The sequence below is a fragment of the Rhododendron vialii genome, chromosome 6a (assembly GCF_030253575.1).
Source record: "Rhododendron vialii isolate Sample 1 chromosome 6a, ASM3025357v1".
Taxonomy (NCBI): domain Eukaryota; kingdom Viridiplantae; phylum Streptophyta; class Magnoliopsida; order Ericales; family Ericaceae; genus Rhododendron; species Rhododendron vialii.
The window spans coordinates 24,341,203-24,364,657 of NC_080562.1; the positions used below are offsets into that span (position 1 = coordinate 24,341,203).

A 23,455-nucleotide genomic window follows, 5' to 3' on the forward strand; every position below is an offset into this window, starting at 1 on the left:
CTTTAATAGAATATACTCGGTCATCCCATTAGGTGCCCATTTGGTGAACAAGTGTCCATTGTTTGTTTTTTTCCTTCTTCCTCATCCATTCCACAACCCAACAACTAAACACACATCCCGCACTCCAACACACAAAATCCTCACGTGCACTCCCTCACAAAATCAACACCCATTATGTAAAATAATATCAACGGCCACATAAAAATAAATCCCCTTTTAATAGGATTAATTCCTTTCTTCTCTTTTTAAATAAGAACTGGGTCTCACAGAACAGATACCGGGTATTATTTCGGATTTACCGCAACTATCATCATATATAATTGGGGAATTTTTAGGCCGGCCCAAAAATTTAGGCTCGGTCTTCATTTAGTCCTGTACAATTATTTATATTTTTTATTCCAACCTTGCCCCTTCACGCTCATCAGCGCATAGAACTAGAGAGCATCTAGTTTAGAAAAATTATCCAATGCTCCATGAGCACTGGTGCACCATTAAAACATGGTTTAAATTTCAAAAAGTCATATCTTTTGTTGTAGATATTCATTTTTTAAAAAAATTATATTTTTGGAACCTACTCAACGATATCTACTAAACAAGATCCATATTGAATATGAAATTATGAAATATTAAAAAAATACCATTTGCTATGAGAAAATTCTATGAGAACTGTTTCTATGAGAACTATTTCTATGAGAACTGTCCCTATGAAAACTGTTTCGGACAAAAATACCCTTAGTTATATGAACTGGCTATGAGAACTGTCAATTCTCATAGTCAGTTCTATGAGAATTGCTAGTTTTCATAGTCACTTCTATGAGAATTGGCTATGAGAAGTGAATGTTCTCATAGAGAACTAGCTTTGTGAACTGGTTATGAGAACTGGACTATATGAACTGGCTATGTGAACTGAAAAATACACAGTTCACATAGTCTTACCACACACTAAAATACATAATTTTCATAAAATATATATAGTTCTCATAGAAAATACACAGTTCAAATAGTCTCACCACATGCTAAAATACATAGTTCTTATAGAAAAAAACACAGTTCTCATGGATAATAACAATTCTCATAGAAAAAAATATAGTTTTCATAGAAAAAACACAGTTCTCATATAAAATACACAGTTCTTATAGGGAGTTCTCATAGAAAATACACAATTCTCATAGAAGATACACAGTTCTCATAGACAGTTCTCATGAACAACACACAGTTCTCATAGAAAAATACGCAGTTCTCATAGAAAAATACACAGTTCTAATGAATAACACGCAGTTCTCATGAACAACACATAGTTCTCATAGAAAAATACACAGTTCTCATAGAAATACACACATGAACAAGAATTGAACAAAAGCAAAAAAGGTAATCAAAATTAAATACAGTTATAAATATTCTCACCGCCATGTCTTAAAAAAGTAATAGTTCACATAGGTAATAAATTGATTTAGAATTGAATTTTTAGTTAGCTTTATGTGCGCCAAAGCCTTGCTATACACTGATTACAATTCAATTGCTCAAATAACTTTGGGGAAAAATACCCTTGGCTATGTGAACTAGCTCTGAGAATTGCCAATTCTCATAGTCAGTTTTATAATAATTGCTCGGCTATGTGAGTTGAACTATGAGAACTGGAAAATACACAATTCAAATAGCCTCCCCACACACTAAAATACACAATTCTCATAGAAAATACATAGTTCTTATAGACAGTTCTCATAGACAATACACAGATTTCATAGAAAAATACATAGTTTTCATAAAAAAAAACACAGTTCTCAATGACGATTCTCATGAACAATACACTGTTCTCATAGAAAATACACAGTTCTCATAGATAGTTCTCACAGAAAAATCACAATTCTCATAGAAAAAATACAATTCTCATAGACAATTCGCATAAAAAAAATACACAATTTTCATAGAAATTATACAATTTTCATAGAAAAATACACAGTTCTCACAGCATTCTATATAGTCCATACACAGTTCACATAATCCATTACGTAGTTCTCATAGTCCGTTCATATGAATGAATTGTGTATTTTCGATTATGTGAACAGATCAAGATGTTCATTAGAAAATCATTGTGCATGTTGGGCTTGCTAATAATTGGGGCTATGTGAAAATCACTGTTCACATATTGTTCATATAAAAGAAAAGAAAAGAGAAGAGCGTATGTGGCTTGCTCATATTAGAAAATCACTTTCATTCACTGTTTACATACATTGTTCTTCTTCATGACGGTGGGGACCGGATTGACCTTGGAGTAGAAATTTCAGCTTGTTGTCAAAGCTGAGCTTCTTGACGGAGTCGGAGAGCACCACCCAGGCCTTGGCGACGAGGCGGAAGGTGGCGTCGGAGATGCCGAAGCGGTTCTTGTCGGGGTGGAATTAAGGCGAGACAGCGTAGTGCTTCTTGACAAGCTCGAGGTCGGAGCTTTGGGCAGCGCGAGGGTCGATCTAGAGGAGGGAGTAGCTAGTAGTCGTGGTGGTGGTTGTTGATGTGCTTCTCAGAGGCGATGATGACGTCAACGATGGCGGGGATCTGGTTGGGGCCGTCGAGGTTGGGGCCGGTTTCTTAGGTGAGGACAGCGAAGTCTCACGTCGCTGCCGCCGTGTTGGAGGTGGCTGTCTTGTCGGAGAATCGCGCTATTCAGCCACGTTTGGAGCTGCGTCTGCCATGGATGGCAATTTTTCAGCGTTCGTCGAATTGAACGTAGCAGGACTGGTCGACGACAAAGGATCCGTCAGAGAGGAAGGTTGGCGTTGGAGAGGAAGAGGTAGAGAGGGAGAGATTGGCATCGCTGGGATTCGTGGGAAGATCGTGGCTCTGGTTTTGAAGGAGCGTGGTTGGATTGAGGGTATAATAGTCAGGATGTAAATAACCGAGCTTGTGCAGGTTCGGGAAAATATTTTAGGGTTGGGTTCAAACCGAACCTAAAAAACAGAGGCGGCCTCTAATTTACTATATATAATTACAGCTCAAAAAATTTCCCAATACCATGCGATTCTTCATCATAAAATAAGGCCCATAAAAGAAAATACGACAACAAAATGGGAAAGAAAAATCTAAGTAGTCCTAATGAGACCCATAAAAGACTCCGAGGCTCAACCCAAGCCCAAAGACACATTCTGCCATTATACATACCCATCAGGTCTAAATTCGTGACATCAGAAATCCCACACACTCCATAATCTAACACGGTTTCACTTATCCTCCCATCGCCTCCCTCTGTCATCTCATACTATCTCTCTAGCGCTTCCCAGTCATCTCACCAGAGAATTTAGAGATCGGAATCATCTGACCAAAGATCGGAAAAACAAAATGATGGCTGGTGGGTTCAATGAAGGCTACGTCCGCTTCAACTCCGATAGCTGGGGCCCTCCCGAATCCTCCCCCTCCTCCCGTCTCTCCCTCCCCAACCACCCTTCCCATGTCCCTTTCGCCAGAAATTGAAAGGCGGCCAATTTTTGCAAAATACCGGACAAAATCACCGGTAAACTCATATCAGTCGAGATCATCCGGATTAGCTAGTACCGACCGGTAAGGCCCGGTATTGAGACCATGAAGGTATTGAAGGGTCATGGTACTGGTTACTTGAAAATTCGGTACGTACAGGCCGGTACGGAATGGTATTCACTGCCTTGTTTCTAACCCAAAACTCCTGCCACAAATCAAAACAACGCAATTCTAATTTGAGTCAGCCAATAGTTTGATAGTGACAAGAGTAGTGCTACTGGTACAGCAGCTGCGTACAGATCCCCTTTGTGCCCGCCTTGGGTCCTGCAAAGATGATCGGAGCCGCTCATTTTGTTCAAAATATGCCGTTTAAGGTCCCTGAAAAAAATCACCTCAATCCGATATCGGGAAGGGTGTTTACGAATCATCCAACTTTGCTTCAAAATTTAGCATCATCTTTGCGGGACCCGAGGTGGGCGTAAAGGGGATCTGTACGCAGCTGCTGTACCAGTAGCATTTTTGTAGTGACATAGTGACAAAATCTGACGATGCATCTCATCTGTACATGGACAAGCAAGAGATGAAAACGGAAAACTTGAAGGTAAACAATCGAAGTCTTTCACCAAACAACCAATCCTATCCCGGGTCCTGTCCAATTCGCGCTTTTGCAGAAACTTTGATCCTGTCCCCTCCACAAAAATATGTCCATTTCAAAATTCCAAGAAGTTGAACCAACAACATAAGTAGGTGTGAATAGCATCACAAATAAAAGATACGCAATTACGGTAATCTATTCTATTGAAGAATGAAACTCGGTTAGCAATCTACAATGCAGTGGTACAAATTATTTGATGGAATATTTAGTTTGCGCTGTTATGTATGACGGTCTTTATTTGACTTCTGATAGTGTTCTGGCTTACTTATGGGAGGCCAATAAGTACAACAACTTAATCTTCCATGCTAGAAATCATCCAACACAACACAAACTTCTGATAGTTTTCGGGCTTATTTATGGAAGGCCAATTAGTGCAACAATTTAATCTTCCATGCGAGAGGTCATCCAACGCAAACTTGAAGTTGCTAAACTAATGAAAAATTCAATTGCAGAAGAGGAAAATGCTTTATCGATTACAACATTAACAAGACAATGAAGAATACTGATGAGAAAAAGGAACATGAAAAAGGATGAAACGCATCTAGGATGATAATAGAAATGATAAATCCTCAAAGCATAATTGTTCAAAGGCAAGAGCATTCAAAAGTAGTTATCGTGAATTATAGTTCATATATAATGAGGAGAACAATGATTCAACAAACTATAGGGACATATACACTGTAGTCAGATTCAAATAATTCTTTGATGTATGGGTGTGTGATGTTGAGTTCTGTTATTGTCATTGGAACATTGTATCAAACACATGGTAGGCAAATGCCGATAAAAAAATACACATCATAGGCAAAATCGCATGAAAGCACTCTATTTAACTTTGCATGAGGGTTATGTTGCCCTCATCGAAAAGAAGCTGAAAACATCGATAATAATCCAGTGGGGAAGTGTAGACCAAAAAAATAAAAAAAAATTATTGGTGAAGTTGAAGCAGAACCCACCGTCAACCCTTTCCGGAGAGAGAACCACCCAGAGTTGGGTTGCAGTTGGATTTGTGATGGCCATGTGGTTATTTTGCCACTTTATTCTTTTGGAGGTGTCGTTTCCGTGAAGAAGCGTGAGCTGGATTGCTTTGTGGGGAAAAATAGAGCAAAGGCATTTTGGAAATTTAAAAAGTCAACAAACAGTTCCCCTTTTATAAAAGAAGCGTAGATAGATGACCAAAATTGATAATCAAAATTGATGCGGCAATTTTGGTCATCCATTTTATAATATGTTATATTATAATATAATAATATAAGATAAGATGATGATAATAATAATATAAGCGTCGATAGACAAACAATTCCCCCTTTTATATTATATAATATATAATAATAATAATATAAGATAAGAAGTGTAGGTGTAGATGTAGATGTAGATAATCAAAAGTGATGTGGTAATTTTTTGGCCATCCATTTTTTATTATGCCATTAGATACCATTAGCAAGCTCTCTTCGTTGAACTAACATTCAAGTAACAGAAGGGTGAATTTTAGTAATAGTTTCAAAAGTAGGGAATGAAAATGTGAAGCCATATTTTCACGATTCATATGTTTGGAATGGACTAGAATGAAAATGTAATTTCTATTGACATATTCAACCATGAAACGCATTTCTAAACAAGTAGGAATCTGATCCCTCCCATATTCTATGAGAATGCTTAATCCATAATAAAAATAATTTTCAGTCTAGAAAGTTTTCAAATAGAAATGTCTAATGGTAGAGAATTCCATGTATAGATTATGTACCAAAATTTTAGTGGGCCCACTAAGGCCCCACACGAATGATGATTGGTATCGTTTATTTTGTTGAAAATAATGTTTGAATTATTATTAAAAAAATTAACTCAATCCGACATCGTAGAATACTTAATCAATTCACCCGGGTATCGAATCACTAGGAAAGATTACAGACAACCAAACATAACCATATAAATAATCTCTCTCTCTCTCTCCTCCCCAAACCAAAAAGCAGTGAAGGTAGGACTCTAGCAGCTCGATCCGATGGAGGTGACCTTGCTCTAATCCGTCTTTCCTCATTGTCCTCTTCAAATGTGACGTTGTCGCGTCCCGATTTTTACCGGCGATCACCTAACCCACTTTTTATGGCAAAAAGCAACGCTTCCAAAATATTGACTTTTAATTGCGACGATTGTGAATTTTGAGTTTGCAGCTGTGACTCAAACTGTTGTTTGAAAATAGAGTCACCACCAAACATTGAGTTCGGGTGTGTTAGGTCACCCGCTAAATTTATTTATTTATTTAAGAAAATGGCTTTAACTTTGCTTTTAAAGTAATTCCGTTTGAGCAAATTCTTCTTTCAAACATGGCTTATAATTGACTATCATTCAAGGGTTTGTGAAAATAGAGATGAGTTCGGGGAATTACTGTTATGTGTGAGAAAAGTGTTAAGCACCCCACATCATCCTCTCGGTACTTAATTTTTCAAAGTTGACATTTTTCAAGTAATTATTCTTGAAAAATGCATACAATGGAGCTATTGATTGATTAAATGACAGTTGGTTCTCTTTTCATGTTTTAAGATGTGGAATCCCGGAATCACCGGGACTCGATTGTGGCTACATTATCACCGACAAACGGTGGGTACTTTGAAGTTTCAACGCCATCCTTATATACACGAAAAGAGCACCTCATTTATTTAATTCTACACGACGATCTTCTTTTCATTTATACTGAAATAAGAGTGCAAAATGATAATCCGAACAATGTAACCTTATTTACGGTTTTAAGTGAAAGAACATCATTGTGATATTGTAGAGAAATGCTAGGGATACATCAATGTGTCACACCTTAACAACACATCTCTCACATGCATGTATGAGAATTCCAAAATAAAACATTTGAGTTAAACTAAAAATTTGAATTGAAAGGGGGAAATACCCCCACGTAGGATTACATCTTCGCCTTGTGCGGTGGATTTTTACAGAGGTGTGCTTAGAAATTAAACTAGACAAAAATATAACTAGAAATAACACAGAATTCGATCCGTACTTATTCTTAGTTATATAATCGTTGTCGTGTAATTCTGACATACAATAAACTTGTGGGGATGGAGAATTTTTTCTCGAATCTAAACTGAGGGCTTCGGCCTCGGAAATGTGGAGAGATGTGTTTTTTTGGTTTTTTGACTGGAGACGAAAGGTTTTGTGGTAGATATAGAGGGATTTTTTTGTGTTTCGGGAAAGGGATTTTTTTTTTGGTTTTCTTTCTGGAGGAATAAGGATATTTTATGTGGGTGAGAAGATGAGAGTTTTGCTCTTGGCCTTTTAGCTTGCTGCTTGGAATGGAAAGAGAGATGTGTTATGTTTTTGGATAGAGAGAGAAGGCTTTGACTTCCTTTTTTCTTTTTCGGATCAAAACAGAGTGGGAGAGCTCTGATCCATTTTTTTTGTCCAAGCTTGCCAAAGCCATGTCATGCCACTTCTGTCTTCCACGTGCATGACACCTTGTTGCAAGTTGGCCAATAGATGCACTAGTTTGACATTTCAAAGGGAAATGGACAAAACTGCCATAACTCCCCTTGGTAAAAACTGATCCATGTTCGGCTCAGTTTATTCCCACAAAACCTTTCTAGTTTATTCCCACGGTGAAGTTGTATACCCACAGTGAAGTTTGGTTTTAGGCTCAGTTTGTTTGGGCATAAAATATTTTTCGGTAAAATATTTTATCTATTTTTCAGTATTTAGTTGTGTAAAAAATTAGAAAAATATTTTACATGTAAAACATTTTTCATCAGTTGGATGAAAATAACTTATCCTTAAATCTTCCGTAAGTTTTTTTCCAAAATGAACCCGCTGCCTTCTACTGCAATTCCTACTGCTCAATTTCATCGATCGTCAGTCTTGACCCACATTCAGTTCCAATACTCTCAAATTTCTCTATGTTCAATTTCAATATTCTCCACGTTCAAAATATTATACATCGAAACAAACGAAGTCTTAGAAATTTGAATTTCCTTGTCTTTTCCTTGGCCATAAAATGACCTCATATCCGTTAGAACCAATCCATTTCCACGCACTGCTTTCTTCTTCTTCTTTTTAAAGGCTACATGTGTTGACGTTGTTGCCGACACTTCATGGAATGCTCCCTAACTGATAACGATGTTCGATTGGGATCCAACATGGTCAAAATTCTTGTTCTGATATGGTGAAGTAGGCGCCGCGCAATGTTGTTTTGAACTTGAATTTGAGAGTGGTGGGGCAAAATTGGGTGTCAACAGACGTGCGATAATAAGCGACGAGGTTAATATGGAATGAGGTTTGGGTTTTGGGGGTTTTTTCTTTTCCTGTTTTGTTTTCTCTCCCGGTGGATTTTCCCTATTCGGTGTTTTGTCGAGTTTGGTTTCCCCAAATTTGGTGGGTGATGGTGGTGGAGGATTAATTTTTCTTCCATTTTTCAATTGCTTGTTTGTCCTTGGGTTGATATCCGTCGCGAGGTTTGACGGTTTGCCAGCGCTCGCTTTCCTGCATCCAAAGCTCGTCGTGGCCAGAGGCGGAGTCACATGGGTACAAGAGAGGGCGGCTGACTCCACTGATTGCCAAATTTTAGTCGGGACGTGTATAATTTTTACCCCATTTTTACCAATTTGATCCCAAATTTTAATAAGAATAAGTATAATTTAGTTATTTTGACCCCACAAAAAATCTCTAAACTACCCCAACTTGTTTCAAGTATATAGAAATCCCAAGTGTTCTCTTCTTTTCATGAGTTGATAGTGTTAGAAATGAGATTATTATGTATAATAACCAATTATACATGAGGCAAAAATGAATTATTAGTGCATATCGATCTTTTAATTAACTTTTTAATTTAGTTATTTTTGGACTTGTTAGTAGAAAAAATATAGGGAAATGATATTGGCACTCCAAAAATTGATGCAGACACTCCAAAAAACAAAGAAAAATGACTTTGGAATTAGACTGATTTTAGAGCGTCTGCATCAGTTTTTGGAGTGCTAATATTATTTTTCAAAATATATTGATATGAATATAATTTTTGACTCTATTAACTAAAATTCCTGACTCCGTCCCTGGTCGTGGTAGCAGGGGCTCGCCTCGGAATGACGTCTATTGCTCGTGGCATTTGTAGGCTCGCTAGTGTATTGTCGTCCGGGTTTGTTTTTAGTTTGGGATGAGCTGTTTTTCCTAGGGATCTCTACGGTCGTATCATGGACTCGTTCTTTGCCCGACAACTGTAGTTGTTGGCCTGCTTTTGGCACTCCTGTTAAAAAAGAAAAAAAGGCCGTAAAAAAGAAAAAAAAGGCCGTATAAAATCATTGTGAACCCATGTCCACACAGTGGAGTAATTTCGCGGCGCATTATTATTGGCAATGCCACACTGTTGCTCTCACTAGGAATCGAATGGCCGAGCGTCTCCTTCTCCCATCATCAATGTCTTCTCTTGGTAGCGCCGCCTCCTCTCGCCTTCTCCCTTTGGCCACCAAAGCCAGGATTTCTCTCTCTACTCCATCTCCTCCCTCCTTTCTCTCCTCCTCCTCCTCTTCTTCTTCTCTCAAATGTCTCCGATCATCTCCCCTTCTCTCTCATCTCTTCCTTCGCCAGGTTCTCTCTCTCTCTCTCTCTCTCTCTCTCTCTCTCTCTCTCTCTACAAATACACACAATCAAATTATGGCTCGTATTCAGGTTCTCTCTCTCTTAAATTTTTGTTCCCTTTCAATTCAGAGAAGGTCGCCGTTTCCTGGGGCTACTGGCAGTTACAACACAGTGGCCTCTCCGAAGGGCTTTGCTTCCGATCCCGATCAACTCAAGGCTGCTAGAGATGATATCAAGGACCTTCTCAAAACTGCCTTCTGCCATCCCATCATGGTACCTATATCCAACTAGATATACTCCTATATTGTTAACCTAATCTGTTTTGTTGACGTTGGAGTCATGCTAGTCCATCCATGTTCTGTCGTACGCTCTGAATCGCCTTTTGTTTCAGTTAATTACTCAGTTGTCCCTCTTGGAGTTAAAATCATATCAATTTCCATCTCACCTCATTCCATCTGAATCCACCATGTTATTTGCGCTAGATATGATCCTGAATACCATTCTCCTGAATTATTCTTCTCTAACTATAGTATGTTCTAACCATCTTGTTCATTCCATTCATGTACTTCTTTATGAGAAGACGAAAGGTTATCCTATCCGGACCTAGTAAACTAAGTAGCTCATATAGAGAAACACCCACTATTAATCGAACAAATAATCAGCAGAACTGGTTGAGGGCATGAGTTTAGTCCTCAACGAGGATCCAATAGGTGAAGAAGCAACCGTGCTAAAGTAACTGAACTACGAATAATTTGGAAATTGATGTTTGAAACTTAATTGGTATAGAGATGTCCATATTGCATCAAAGCCATGGTGTCTGCCTCTGTAACATATGCCATACATTGAACGTTTACTAGAGGCGAAAGCTAAACCCAATTGGTTTCGACGGTAATCCATGAGGTTTCCTTGGATAGGTGTTATTTGCTAAAGAGGACCTTCTGTCATTGCAGCACAATTAGCATCCAATAGATCAGATAGCGTCTAACAGAACAGATATAGTACAATAGAATAAACGAGGGAAGCAGATTAGAGAATCCATCACTTTGAAACCAGCAAGACATGAGTCATGATTGCATACCACAACTTAATCATTGTCTAATATCTGACCATCACATGTACCTACTCCTAGCAATTTCAACATCGACAGAGATATTTTACACGTTTGTACATTTCTCCAGATTTTATTTACTTTTCTTCCAGATTTTACTTCTTTTTGTTTTTTCCGAAGAAGTCTTTATTTCAGTTGATTGCTATGTTATTCTTCCATAAAGTTAGGTGGTTGTGTCCAAAATATTGATCTTCGGTTGATTGACCTTGGATTTTGTTGCATTTGGGAGCTCGCAGAAACAAGTTTGAGGATGGATTTGTTGGCTTTATATTGACTTTCTTTCTTTTGTATTTTGCTTTGCTTTGCTTGTTAGTTTCAAGTTCAAGCAGGATAAGGGGAAAATATAAGTCCATTGCCAGAGTAACTCATTCTAACTTCTTGCTGCTTTCTTAGAAATTAACTAGTAAAATGAAGTAGGCAGACATAATCCACTTGATACTCAAGCCAGTGAATAATATAATGGTGTATTGCAATCTTAAAAGCAGCAGTATAAGGATGTATGTACACATGCTGATATTGGGAGGATGATTGGATTAATAGAGTATTCCCGTATAAAAATTCACTTATAATAGCAGTGTACGAGGACGTATGGATTTTTGTTGTAAGCATTGCAGCGTACGAGGACGTATGGATTTTTGTTGTAAGCATTGCAGTTCTGACACTTTCTATGAGGAGCCATGTCTGTGAACAAACAATTGCCATACCAACTATCCTTTTAATATGCCTAGAAACCTGTTGGATGATATGCGCATTGCACAAATCTTTTCCCAGACAAGTTAGTTTATGGATCTGGACAAAGCAAGGAAATACGAAAATGCTAAGTTTTTAGTATTAGTAAAAAGAGATAATTTGGTACAGTAAATGCAAGCACCACTGGGTGTTCTATGTATGGCAGTTAGTTTCATTGTCTGATTTATGAGATTGTTGATACTTGATACAGAAGATGAGAAGATTAAGAGGTCAATTAGATCTTTAGTGTGTGCATAGAATTCTTAATAATGTTATAAAGTAAATAAGATATTTATCGATCTCTTTCGCAAAATATATCCACCAAGACGATTGGTTGCTTGATTATGAGCACCACAAATTTGCATGCAACACCAACTCGTCAAAGTGAGAGACTGATAAAGAGTTCCTTTTGTGTTTTTCTACACTCTAAAATCTAAGGCATAAGATGGCAGCCTTGAGAGGGACAGAGAGATATATATAAAAGAGACACCCTGCCCACACCACTCTTCTATTTTGGTTTTACTCTTCAAGTTCTCTTCAGGACTTTGCCCTTCTCTCTTTATAGTTGAATTGGGTAGATATCTTCTTACTAAGGTGTCTTCCATTGTCTGGAATGGTGAATGTAAGTGGCCACGGCAAAGAAACATAGCTATACAATTGATCATGGAGAATGACTCTTACCATTATAATTGCTGGTGATTCTGTCTCTTTGATTCTCAATACTTGTGGTGAGTTTTCTGTTTTATCTGTTGGAATGCTCTGAGAACTGTGGGCAGGACCACAGGAGTGCTCTGGTGTTCAATTGTTTGGTTCAAAGAAAATTTTTCCCAGGCAGGCTTTCATCCTACAGTTATACTGTCTTTGTAAACCCTCTAAAAAGGATAGCCTGGTTGGATGGTGTGGATCCCATGTGCTTGTTGTGCGCCGTAACTCTTAAGTGCTGAGAACCATGAACACCTATTTTTTGAATGTACTTTACTCTAAGATAGTCTGGGCGAATGTTTGGCAAGGTTGAGAATGCATAGAGCCCCTCTTAACTGGTCTGCAGAATCAGAAAGGTGCTTGAAAAATATGAAGGGTAAAAACCTAGCTGCAGCCTGCAAGTCTTTACAAATGGGCCCTTGCTGCTTCTGTGTACCATGGCTGGAAAGGAATGCAAGGATATTTCATAGTTGTAGAGCGCCTTAAGCTATTTTCTGTAATGTTTGGGAAGGACCTGAGGTGGAAGGCAGGCTCACTCCAGTATGCCCCTCTGCCACATCTGTAATCTTTTTCTCAATTAATGTAGATGCAATTAATGTTCTTGCTTGTTCCATAGTTGTGGTTTTTGGCAGTCTTCAGGCCTATTTAAGTTGTCATCTAGTCTTGGGCTAGTTTTCTTTTGTTCTTTGCCCATTGTTGCTACTGTGGTTATTTTTTCCCTTTTTTTTGTTGTGTTTTTTGGGAAAATTCAAATGTACCAAAAAAGATATTTCTTAATGATTGTTAAATTGGATTTGAAAATTTTCATTGATGACAGGTGCGTCTGGGATGGCATGATGCAGGTACTTATAATAAGGACATTGAGGAATGGCCGCAAAGAGGGGGAGCTAATGGAAGTCTTAGGTTTGAAGTTGAACTGAAACATGCAGCCAATGCCGGTACGTGTCTGCTTTATCATCTTACTTTTTTGCTTTTTTGTTTATAGTAATGTTGCCTAACAAGCGGATGATATAGGTCTTTTGAATGCACTGAAACTTCTCCAGCCTATCAAAGAGAAATATTCTGGTGTGACATATGCAGATTTATTTCAGTTGGCTAGTGCTACTGCAATCGAGGTCATTTTAGTGGTTTAGAAATTATAGTTAATAAGAAGAAGAAAAGAATATCTTTATCGCACTAAGAAACTGGTTTCAGCGTTCAGTTTCATGAAAATTACAGGAGGCTGGCGGCCCTAAAATCCCTATGAAGTACGGAAGAGTGGATGTGTCAGCTCCTGAGCAATGTCCAGAAGAAGGAAGGCTTCCGGGTAAGATAACATTTGCTTGCCATCCATTTTTGTTGATCCAATAATTTCATTACGTGTACAGGGCAGATTAGTACAAGCATAACATAAACCTAGAAAGGCAATGTGAAAATAAAGGTTCAAGACTTGGAAACTGAATCTCATTTAGGGACTCAGATTCAATGTGGAATGTCTGCAGCCTATTAGAAATTTGTTCCATGCGCTGCACGACATTATAACGTGGGCCTTCCTCTGCTTTAAGATAAGGTTATGTTTTCATGTGCATATAGTGTAGTTTGGATCATCCCCTTGGGGATCCCTAGCGGCTTAGGTCAAATACTCCCTGTAAATAGACCAAATTCCGAGGGTCCTTAATTGTCTATCAGGAAAATCATTTGGTGGTTTGTCTTGTGATGTTTCTTTTCAATTTTTTTGGTTTTCTTTGGGATCAAGCATTGCTCTTTTTCATCCAATTTTCTATTGGATATTTTTTTTGTTCTCTTCCTTTCCCTGCTCAAGCTCTTTCTTTGTGTTGAGAGCTCTTGCCTTCCCTCAATGTACCTTTATCAATTTCTTTATATATTTTCTTTTGCCGATAAAAAAAAAAGGAGAATCACATTATATAATTGCTTTTCTGCATTATTCCCTGATTGATACTAATCTTACTCAGATGTCCTCTAAGAGCATCTCCAACAGAAGTAACAAAAACTACCTTCAAAACTATACTTTACTACCTTTTTACAAATTTGAAGGGTTTTCAGGGGACTCTACAAATTTGATTATTTTATCATTTTATATCTTTAACAAAAATTGACCCCATTTCTTTTGGATATTATGTTTATGCCATTTATTTATTATTCTTCAATTTTTAACGACATCTCACCTAAAAATTCAATTAACTTCGACTGACCAGTAAATTGGACATTCATTCAACCATAGAGAAATTGTCACCTCTTGTTTTTTTAGCCTTACCACTTGCCAATGAGTTATCCACATCGAAGGATTGAAAAGCAAATTGAGATTGTCCATCATCAATACATGTAGATTTGGTATAGAAAAATCACTTTCTAGAGCATTTATAGAACTCATGTTGGGATTAAAAAAGATTTAAGAGTGAAAAAAGTTCAAAAAAATTGGTAGTGAAAAAACTCAAGAACAAGTAGGTAGTATTTATAGGTAAAAGTGTAAAATGATTAAAATAAATAATAATTTCACATCTTTGTTTCAAACGATAAGATCTATTGTTTCACTTTCACTTTCAAAAAAAACAGTAACATTGTACTATTCATGCTGTTCAAAAAAAATTGTACTATTCACTTTCAGTTTCAAAATCCAAGGTAAAATTTTGCTTCGCACAAAACCCAACATTAAAAAGAGAGAAAGAAAAAGGTGGATACAGAAAGGATAGAATATTATAAATTTGGTGTTTGAAGGTTGGTGGGAGGTAATAAATTTGTAGCTAGAGAAGGTGGATTTGAAGGTTGGGTTAAATTAGTTTGGTGTTTGCTACCTCTGCTGGAGCACCTAAAAACTGTCAGATGCAACAAATTACCAAATTTGTTACCTCAGCTGGAGCTGATCTTAAGTTTTATGGGTAGTTGGTGCTTCAACACTCCAAGCATGATGCCCACTTACGCCACTCACCACATGCATAAGAAGGAAAAAACACTCGGTTAGAAATTTCAGGGGTCAAGTGTCATGATTCTTGGTTTCTGCTGATAATGACTTGTATAAATTCACAAAAACTAAAGTAAAATGAAATCCAAATTTTCTTTCTTCTGTTATTTCATTAGATTTTTTTTACTGTGCTTTTGGGCCGTCTTGATTTCATGGTTCTTCAGATTCAGAGTCATCATTCTTGCGGCCTGATGCTCAATGTACTTGTTTCTTCATTTGTAGAGAATACTTTTGATGTTTAAATATCTTCTTCAGATGCTGGGCCCCCTACTCCTGCTTCTCATCTGCGTGATGTTTTCTACAGGATGGGATTGGATGACAAGGTTATACAACTACAAAAGTAGAGGTTTATCTTCATATATCATGTTAATGCGTGGTAGTGTAATATCAAGCTACTTGGCTTGCAGGAAATAGTTGCACTCTCAGGTGCGCACACACTGGGAAGGTCCAGACCAGAACGCAGTGGTTGGGGAAAGCAGGAGACCAAGTACACGGTACATAAATCAACTTTACCTGATTTCGTGGATACAGAGTACAAAGTAACATTTGATGTACAACAATTTGATTTTGAAAGCATCAATTCCTTGCAATATGTAGCTAGAATCATCTCTTACTTTGGTAATAGCCAATAGGTTAGTTTACTTAAGCTTTTAGTTGCTTCATAAACACGTTTACACAATAATGTGTGCGGTCAATGTCCATTAGTCTCTAGGCGTTGTTTCTTTGTTTATTGAACCTGATATCCATAAAGAGCCAGTTGTTTACTCTTTTGCTTTAGTCGGCAGGAGGGGATGCTGACATTTCAAAATTTTATTGGAGGGTCTTTCCTTGACAAACATTTTGCATGGTATTGGTATCGCCGGATTTATAATAAAATGTTCCTCAAGAGCAACTAATTTAAAACCCATAGATGGAAGAATTATTGTGGATACCGGATCTCCAATATCTTTTCTCATGGGAGGCAGAAGCTCCTTATTGGGATTGTTTTTGAGCTTCCTCTTTTGCCCTCATCACATCAGAAGAGTCATGGTTTCAGCCTTTAGGATATCTCTCAATGTATATTGTAGGAAAACATGTATTACAGCGACAACTGCTTTTTTAGGGTCAGGTGATACAAGCACGTAATGCTAAATAAACTTTTTGCATGGGTTCGTTTTTCCTATGAATTGATTTTCTTTTTTGCAACTGATGCAATTTCATATTCCGGCATAGATTTCTGCATACAATGCTTGTATACAATATTGATGGTAGGGAAGGCACATGTTGTATCCAAGTTCCAACAGCGGATAACAGTCTTACTGTTGGGACGAATTCCGAAAAACAGTTGGTATCACCCACAAATTATACTATGAAAATTTTCCTTGATCGATAAATCCTACAATGTGGAATTAGGGTTCAAACATTCAAGCTCTCTCGTTTGATCTTGAAAAATTACAAACCTCAACTACGCAAGAAAGTCTTTGAGAAATATCTGATTTGATCCCGACAAAAACATGAACGGAATGTCTAACAGATCAAACACGACCAATTTGCACTAGTAGATTGAACTTGATTGCACCTCACGATCATTTACGGTAATCTTCTTATGCCTGATATCAAATTGAGTGGACTAAAAAAATGCAATCTGTGTACTACTCTATGCATCTTAATCCAAAATTATGTACATCTCTATTAGTTTTGTATCTAGAGAGCTACAAAGACCCATATATATAGGCTACGGTAGGGATTAGGATTGGATTACTTATGGGATTTGGGAAACTTAATTCGACTGAGTTATAATTATTAGTTTCAAAAAGAGTGATTCTATTTGCACCCAAAGAAAATCTCTCCAGACCCAATTTCTCCACACCCCCAATCACACAATTTATTATGATCCCAACGTGCCCTCGTCTTTAACAAACCCTAGACTTAATGTTTGTCGATGCCTAACCAACAATCACCATTATCAGCCGCGTTCCGTCCCATGCCGCACCTCCACCGCCATATCCACTGTCCCAAACCCATAAGAGTTATGGAATCCGGCTATCTCTACTAAGTAAAGCATAACTTTGAGTGATATTTTCCCTAGATAAGCAAATATTTCGGAAAATAAAAGTGATATCCAATGTACAATCTGGATTAATGTTAAGTTGGGAAATTGACAAAAGATGTAATTGCAAATTAAACCAATTTGGGGAGGAGGCTTGGTTAGAGTATGGTTACATTAGATGGAATTTAATGGGAACTTCAACTTTATTTCTCCCACTAATATTGTTTTTACTGCTTGTTTGTGTTCAGGTTTTGCCAGGGATAGGTTAGGCTGAGGGATTGAGATAGTGCCTGTGGTGATTGTGATTTTCTGGAATTAATGGGAGATAATGGTAATCGGAGCAAGCTTTTGGTAATTGGCGATAACAAAGTTGTGCAATGAGGGTGGGGCAATGGGTGTAGAGATAAAGTTAAGTATAAGATGTATTGAAGACAAGGATATTTAAGATTAGACAAAAAAATTCAAGTGGGTATGAATAGAAAATCAGGGCTAGAAAGAATTCTTGTGGGTTAATGTGGAATCACTCTTCTAATAATTATAATCTGATGTGGTAGAATTGAGGGTAGTTGTGTCATTTTAAGTGTCCTCTGGTGTTAGTAGGGTCCTTGAGTCTATAAATAGGAGTCTAGGTCTCTTATTTTGGAAGTATTTTTTATCATTTTAAAGAATAGATCTCTCCCTGTACTGAGAAGTGACTTAAATCTGTAATTGATATCAATCGTACACGTAATGTGATCGCCCAACTCACGGCTTATTGCCTCAAAAAGATCTTACACATTTACAACTTTAGGTGATCAACGCTAAATGCGGGTGTCTTTTTATTATTTCCAGTAAGACCTTAAGCAATCATAGTAACTATGACATGATAATTATTGTAGTCGGTATAGAGACCATTATTCCAAAGTGATCCTTTTTAATACACACAAAGTGTACGAAACAATGAGTTAAAACTATACTATTTTCCGTGTCAACACAAGTGCTTGTACTGGAACATTATACTACGATCCTACTGATGTTGTGTCCATCTCTATCAAATACTGTGAAAAGATTCCTATATTCTGAGAATCCAATGATCTGATCTTTTGTGTGTAAGTCGGACTCTACATATGAGATCATAAACTATGTAGGATAACTTCACATTTATAACATCAATTAAACAATATACTACAAACATTGCCCATGGTGATTCTGATTAAAACTATGGTAACTATTTTGTATTAACAGCTAAAAACAGATATTGAGTTTAATTACTTAAAAGCATTACTTTTTGTATAATCTTGTAACACTTGGGTCAACAATAGTAGGCCGGCGAACTAAACCCTACTAACCAACTTAGCAAAGTCTCAGTCCCTTTGTTAAGTAATAAGATAGGAACTAAACCCTACAAACGAACTTAGCAAAGTCTCAGTCCCTTCGTTAAGTAATAAGGTAGGTGTAGATTCTTCTGTTGCTGATAAACTTAGGAGTTATGACTTGCTTCATGGCCTCAAATGCCATTCCTTTCTGCGGATCCTCTTTTTGTTGTTAATCCCTGCAATAATACTCAAAATTTGCCTTTGTTGTTTTGCATCTTCACAGCAATGTGATAGTTTGTCAGTATGTGTAATGATATTGGAGAATTTCAATTCTATTATAGAAAGACGGACCAGGAGCACCAGGAGGGCAGTCTTGGACAGTACAATGGCTGAAGTTTGATAATTCTTACTTCAAGGTATGCTCTTCAACTTCTTTGTTTATCATGAAGCAAAAGAGATATCGAGTTTTCACTGATTTTGATTGCTAAATGCAGGATATTAAAGAAAAAAGGGATGAAGATTTACTAGTTTTGCCTACTGATGCTGTTATTTTTGAAGATCCATCGTTTAAGGTGAAAGAGAAGCACGTTCTACTTGAAGTGAGTGATCTTACAGAATGTTCACTGCGCCAATCTAAGTTTCTTTGTTTACTGCAGGTATATGCTGAGAAATATGCTGAAGATATGGATGCATTTTTCAAGGACTATGCCGAGGCCCATGCTAATCTTAGCAATCTTGGAGCCAAATTTGACCCTCCTGAGGTTTGTTAGCCTCAGCCATGCATGTCCTTTCCAATTTTGGAGGATTATTTTTACTGTTTAGGATTTATAGCATTATACAAGCTTAACAATCTTGGAGCCAAGTTATTTGTTGTCTAAACTAGCCATTAAATTGCGAGATACATACTGGTTTCCGATGATACTATATTTTTGTTGTTGGTGGTGTGTGTATTTATGTATATTTGACAGGATCGTTAAAGGCTTAAGATACTTAGAAATGTATGAAATGAATTTACCATTAGGAAGGCTTTTTCTTTTCTCTTCTTAACACCCTCTTTTTTTTATCATTGAAATGCTTTCAATGAAGTTTGGGACTCTGGATACTCCAAAAAATGTTGCCATACACAAAATACGTGCCGGGGACAGTAAAATGTAATTACTACATTTTAATATATGTTTTAGCTACATTTTAATATTGTAATATGTCTTAGGGTGTGTTTTCGCTATATTATTGGACTCCAGACTAATGGCAATAGTCTAGTGGAAAATATAGTGATATATGGTTTAAGTACATACTAATTATATTTTTATCTTACCCGGCACATATTTTGTGCATGGCAATGCTACCACCACCTTCCTCCACCATCTCTCCCTTTTACATGCAAATCTCCAAATCCATTTACCCAACAAAGCTTGATTAAATAGCTTTAACCTTCTCGAGGAATGTCATGGAGCTCTTAATCTCATGGAGAGGTGCTAGAGTGGGAAAAAGAAGGAAGCGTGTTTGGGCCATGATCTCTCTTAGTTTGTTGTGGATTATATGGCGTGAGAGGAACATGAGATGTTTTGAAGGGGTGGCTAATCCTTTGTTTAGGATCAAGGGTTTTCTGTTTAATAGCTTGTATAGTTGGGACTAGGGGGAATGTAATTCTTCCCCTGACCTATTCATAGATTGGATTGATCATTTTCATACTTTTGTTCTGGTATAGGGCCTTTTTTGTGTATGGGTGGCGTTTCCTTAATGTCTGGTTTCTAATATATTTATTTACTTATACAAAAAAAGAATATATATACATATATATACACACACAGGCACGCAGTGAGCTTCCTTTGAGACATCCCTCATTTTTCTTACTGTGCGGACGTTCTATTTCCGGGTCATATTTTGATGATCGAAACCATTTAACTTGTTTCAAACATGTTTTTAATGGTACTCGTCAGAAATCAGCTCAAAATATGACCGGAAAATACTTAATCCAAATAAAAAATATTCCCTCCGTTCCGCAGCCTTATCCATTCTCTCTCTACTTTTCCCCAAGAAAACCCACCCCTTTTCCAGATCTAGTTTTCTCCGAGGGAGGGGGCCGCTGCCTCTCTCTCCCCTCCCCCCGAAGCTCCACCTCCCTTTTCCCCTCCTCTCCATCTTTCTCCCCCACTCTCTTCTCTGGGTTTGTTTTCAGACTTTCCTCCGATTTTGGTTTTGGTTCGAGTGTTGTTGAGTTCGCTTCCTGACTCCGGCCGGCGGCCTGTGAGTCTGGTTTGGTCCGGGCTCCTCCTCAACCTCAAGATCTGGTGGCGGGGCTGACAGTTCAGAGGGCGTAGGTGGTGGGTTGCGAATAAAGGCGAGGTGGGGGCCGGAGTTGAGGTTTTGTTTTCTTTCTTTTTTTCCGGCCGTTTGGCTTGGTTTCTACCGGCTGATCTGGGTTTCCCCCAAATCAGTCCGGTTTGGTACCAGTTTGGCTTCCCCAAATCTGGTGTGGAAGAGGAGGTGGGCGAATAATTCGGCGCCTATTGAGGATCGTCCGAGGTTGGGGTTGTTTGCGATTGTTGAGGTTTGTCCGAGTGCTGTTGTCGGTGATGGGGTCTGCTACTGACTTCTGCTCTGGTGAACGGCTCTCGCTGTCCAGATTTCATATGCGCTCATCGAGTTTGAGTTGGGGTCCGGTCCGTTTGGATTCTCTACTATCTAGGCCTTGATTGGTTCTCATTTGGCGATTTCGCCGATCTTGCTTCTGCAGGGGGTGCCTGTGTCGAAGTCTGGAGAGTTTTGGCTCATTCTTGTATTTTTTGATGAAATCTGTATTACCTTCGGGCATTGTTATGAAATGAATTGAATGTGTTGTAAAAAAAAAACAGCTTTTCATAAAACTTGACAGGAACTATTTTATGGAAAATTGTTTGGATCAAGCACTTCCTGGTTATATTTTGAGCTGATTTATATTAGTCCACTTCCTAGAGGGATCCCTCATTTTACTTATATGCGGACCTTCCATATCTGGGTCATATTTTGATAATACAAACCGTTAACTTGTTTAAAACATGTTTTTAAGGGTACACGCGAGATATCAGTTCAAAAAAATATTAGTAAATGGTCATGGTACAGGGTTGGGTAGTTCTGTCAGTACGGCTCTAGTATGCCCTTTCTCCCCCCTCTAAACTTATGTTGTACAAGATGTTCATTTTTTAAAATGCTTGTACTATATGCTTGGTATTTATTGCTATTTTTTTTCTCTCTTCAATCATAAGTTTTTATCATTTAAACCCATTCTTATTCATCTCAATATTTTCAAGAACTAGTTTGGGACACCCAAAAAGATAAACACTAGTACAAGAAATTTTGGGTTCTATGAATGCAGAAAGAAATACAAATAAAAAAGAAAAGAAAAAGGATTTCTGAATTGATTACTCTTTTTTATTTTTCCTCTAATAAGCAAAACAAAAATACTGTTAATGACGAAAGAAAGTAAAAAGAGAGTAGGAGGGAGGACAAGGACACTTGGAGAAGAAAAGAAAACATCAGACAAGAAGAATTGAACCCATCAAAATTCACTCATGCATATCCAAATCTCGAATATATCTTTGGTGTTTTTGAGTAACTTCTGAATTACTTATTATTGACTTATTGGAAGAAGTAACAAAGCCTTTGAATCTATCAGTCATCTCTACTCGTGCCTCTGGGTTCTACTTTATCGCTTTTTGCCTTTCTTTTCACTGTATTTGATTCAGTCAATTGTATACTTAAGACTGCCACCCGTGTCTTTTGATTTTCCTTCTCAGAGAATATTGTTACCAGAAAGGAAAATTTTGGTTTAGCAAATAGCTTAGTTGTATATTTGGTGACAGGGAATCTCAATAGATGATGGCACTGCGAAAGCTGCACCAGAGAAGTTTGTTGCTGCCAAGTACTCTTCTGGGAAGGTTAGAATCATACATAACTTTGATGTTATCCGCCTACTATTTGTTAATCGCAATTGTTGGCATTTTCTTCTTGAAAGACTCCTGAATGAAATCTGTTCATGTGCTGAGGGTTTAAATTGTTTATTTTCTATGGTTGCTGCAGGATTAAAAATACCAGTGTCTTGTTTTCTTCCGCCGTTTGTTTTAATAACACAAGATGAAGATATTATCAAATCGTGTGAACTGACATCTAAAACTTGGAAGTCTAAATGAAGGTGAGGATTGAATTTAAACTCAATAGTGTTGCCTATATGAATTGCAGAGAGAGCTATCAGAAGCTATGAAGCAAAAGATTCGGGCAGAGTATGAAGGATTTGGGGGAAGCCCAGATAAGCCTCTCCAATCAAACTATTTCCTGAATATCATGATTGGGGTTGCGGTTCTGGCATTTTTGGCATCTCTTGTAGCGATGTAATCTTTTTGTGTGTGTAGGCGTGGATATATTTCTCAAAATGAATTGCTAAATGTTTCAGCTCATTCAGCAGTTTGTAGTACTTTGTGGTTTTTTTTTTGCTTTTATATTGTGGTATTTGATACAGGGGTGCACAGGAGACCCAATAATAAGCCGCATGTCCAACCAACTAGGCCTCTATGGATTGGGTTGGTTCGGTTTTTCAAAACAAGCGTTCCATTCTGGTCCGGAAAATGGTTAACCCAATAAGGCCGGTTCTGTTCTTGGATATGGCTTATGCTAACTTGAAACAACCTCGCTAAGTACTTTCCATAAGATTATCAACCTCCGACTACCATCATTTAACTTCATATAAGATTCGGCTTAAGGTAAGAGCGTCTCCAACTGCCTCGGCACTTTGCCCTTTCCGGCAAAATGGCGAGCCAAACCCTCAAAAGCTCCGCCCAATTGCCTTGCCTACTTCCTCGGCAAAACTCCCTTAGCTACAGTAACTCTCCACAACAGGCGAGTCTCCACAGTAGGCGACTCTCTCTCTCTCTCTCTCTCTGCGCGTAAGCTTCAGCAGTTGGTGTAGGTTTGA

At 37.8% G+C, this 23,455-nt stretch overlaps 1 protein-coding gene across 2 annotated transcripts; it reads left to right on the forward strand.

Annotated features, from left to right (window-relative positions):
- Window positions 1-9,403: 9,403 nt before the first annotated feature.
- Window positions 9,404-22,957, forward strand: LOC131329120 (probable L-ascorbate peroxidase 6, chloroplastic/mitochondrial). 2 transcript variants are annotated; one of them, XM_058362193.1, is made up of 12 exons: window positions 9,404-9,694; window positions 9,815-9,958; window positions 13,042-13,162; window positions 13,239-13,339; window positions 13,443-13,530; window positions 15,439-15,506; window positions 15,591-15,677; window positions 18,849-18,923; window positions 19,002-19,079; window positions 19,164-19,268; window positions 22,350-22,424; window positions 22,567-22,957. In XM_058362193.1, exons 1-12 carry the CDS (start codon window positions 9,419-9,421, stop codon window positions 22,570-22,572), a joined length of 1,224 nt encoding a protein of 407 aa, XP_058218176.1. In that variant the 5' UTR covers window positions 9,404-9,418; the 3' UTR covers window positions 22,573-22,957. The 2 variants fall into 2 exon arrangements, with proteins under 2 accessions (XP_058218176.1, XP_058218175.1); XM_058362192.1 differs by having other exon boundaries at window positions 22,726-22,957.
- Window positions 22,958-23,455: the final 498 nt, after the last annotated feature.

Bases quoted from the DNA above. Each gene is read 5' to 3' on its own strand.
- LOC131329120 (XM_058362192.1), top strand. From the start codon at position 9,419: ATGTCCACACAGTGGAGTAATTTCGCGGCGCATTATTATTGGCAATGC. The intron at 13,163-13,238 runs GTACGTGTCTGC...CGGATGATATAG, and splicing joins GAAACATGCAGCCAATGCCG to GTCTTTTGAATGCACTGAAA. The intron at 18,924-19,001 runs GTATGCTCTTCA...TGCTAAATGCAG, and splicing joins TTGATAATTCTTACTTCAAG to GATATTAAAGAAAAAAGGGA.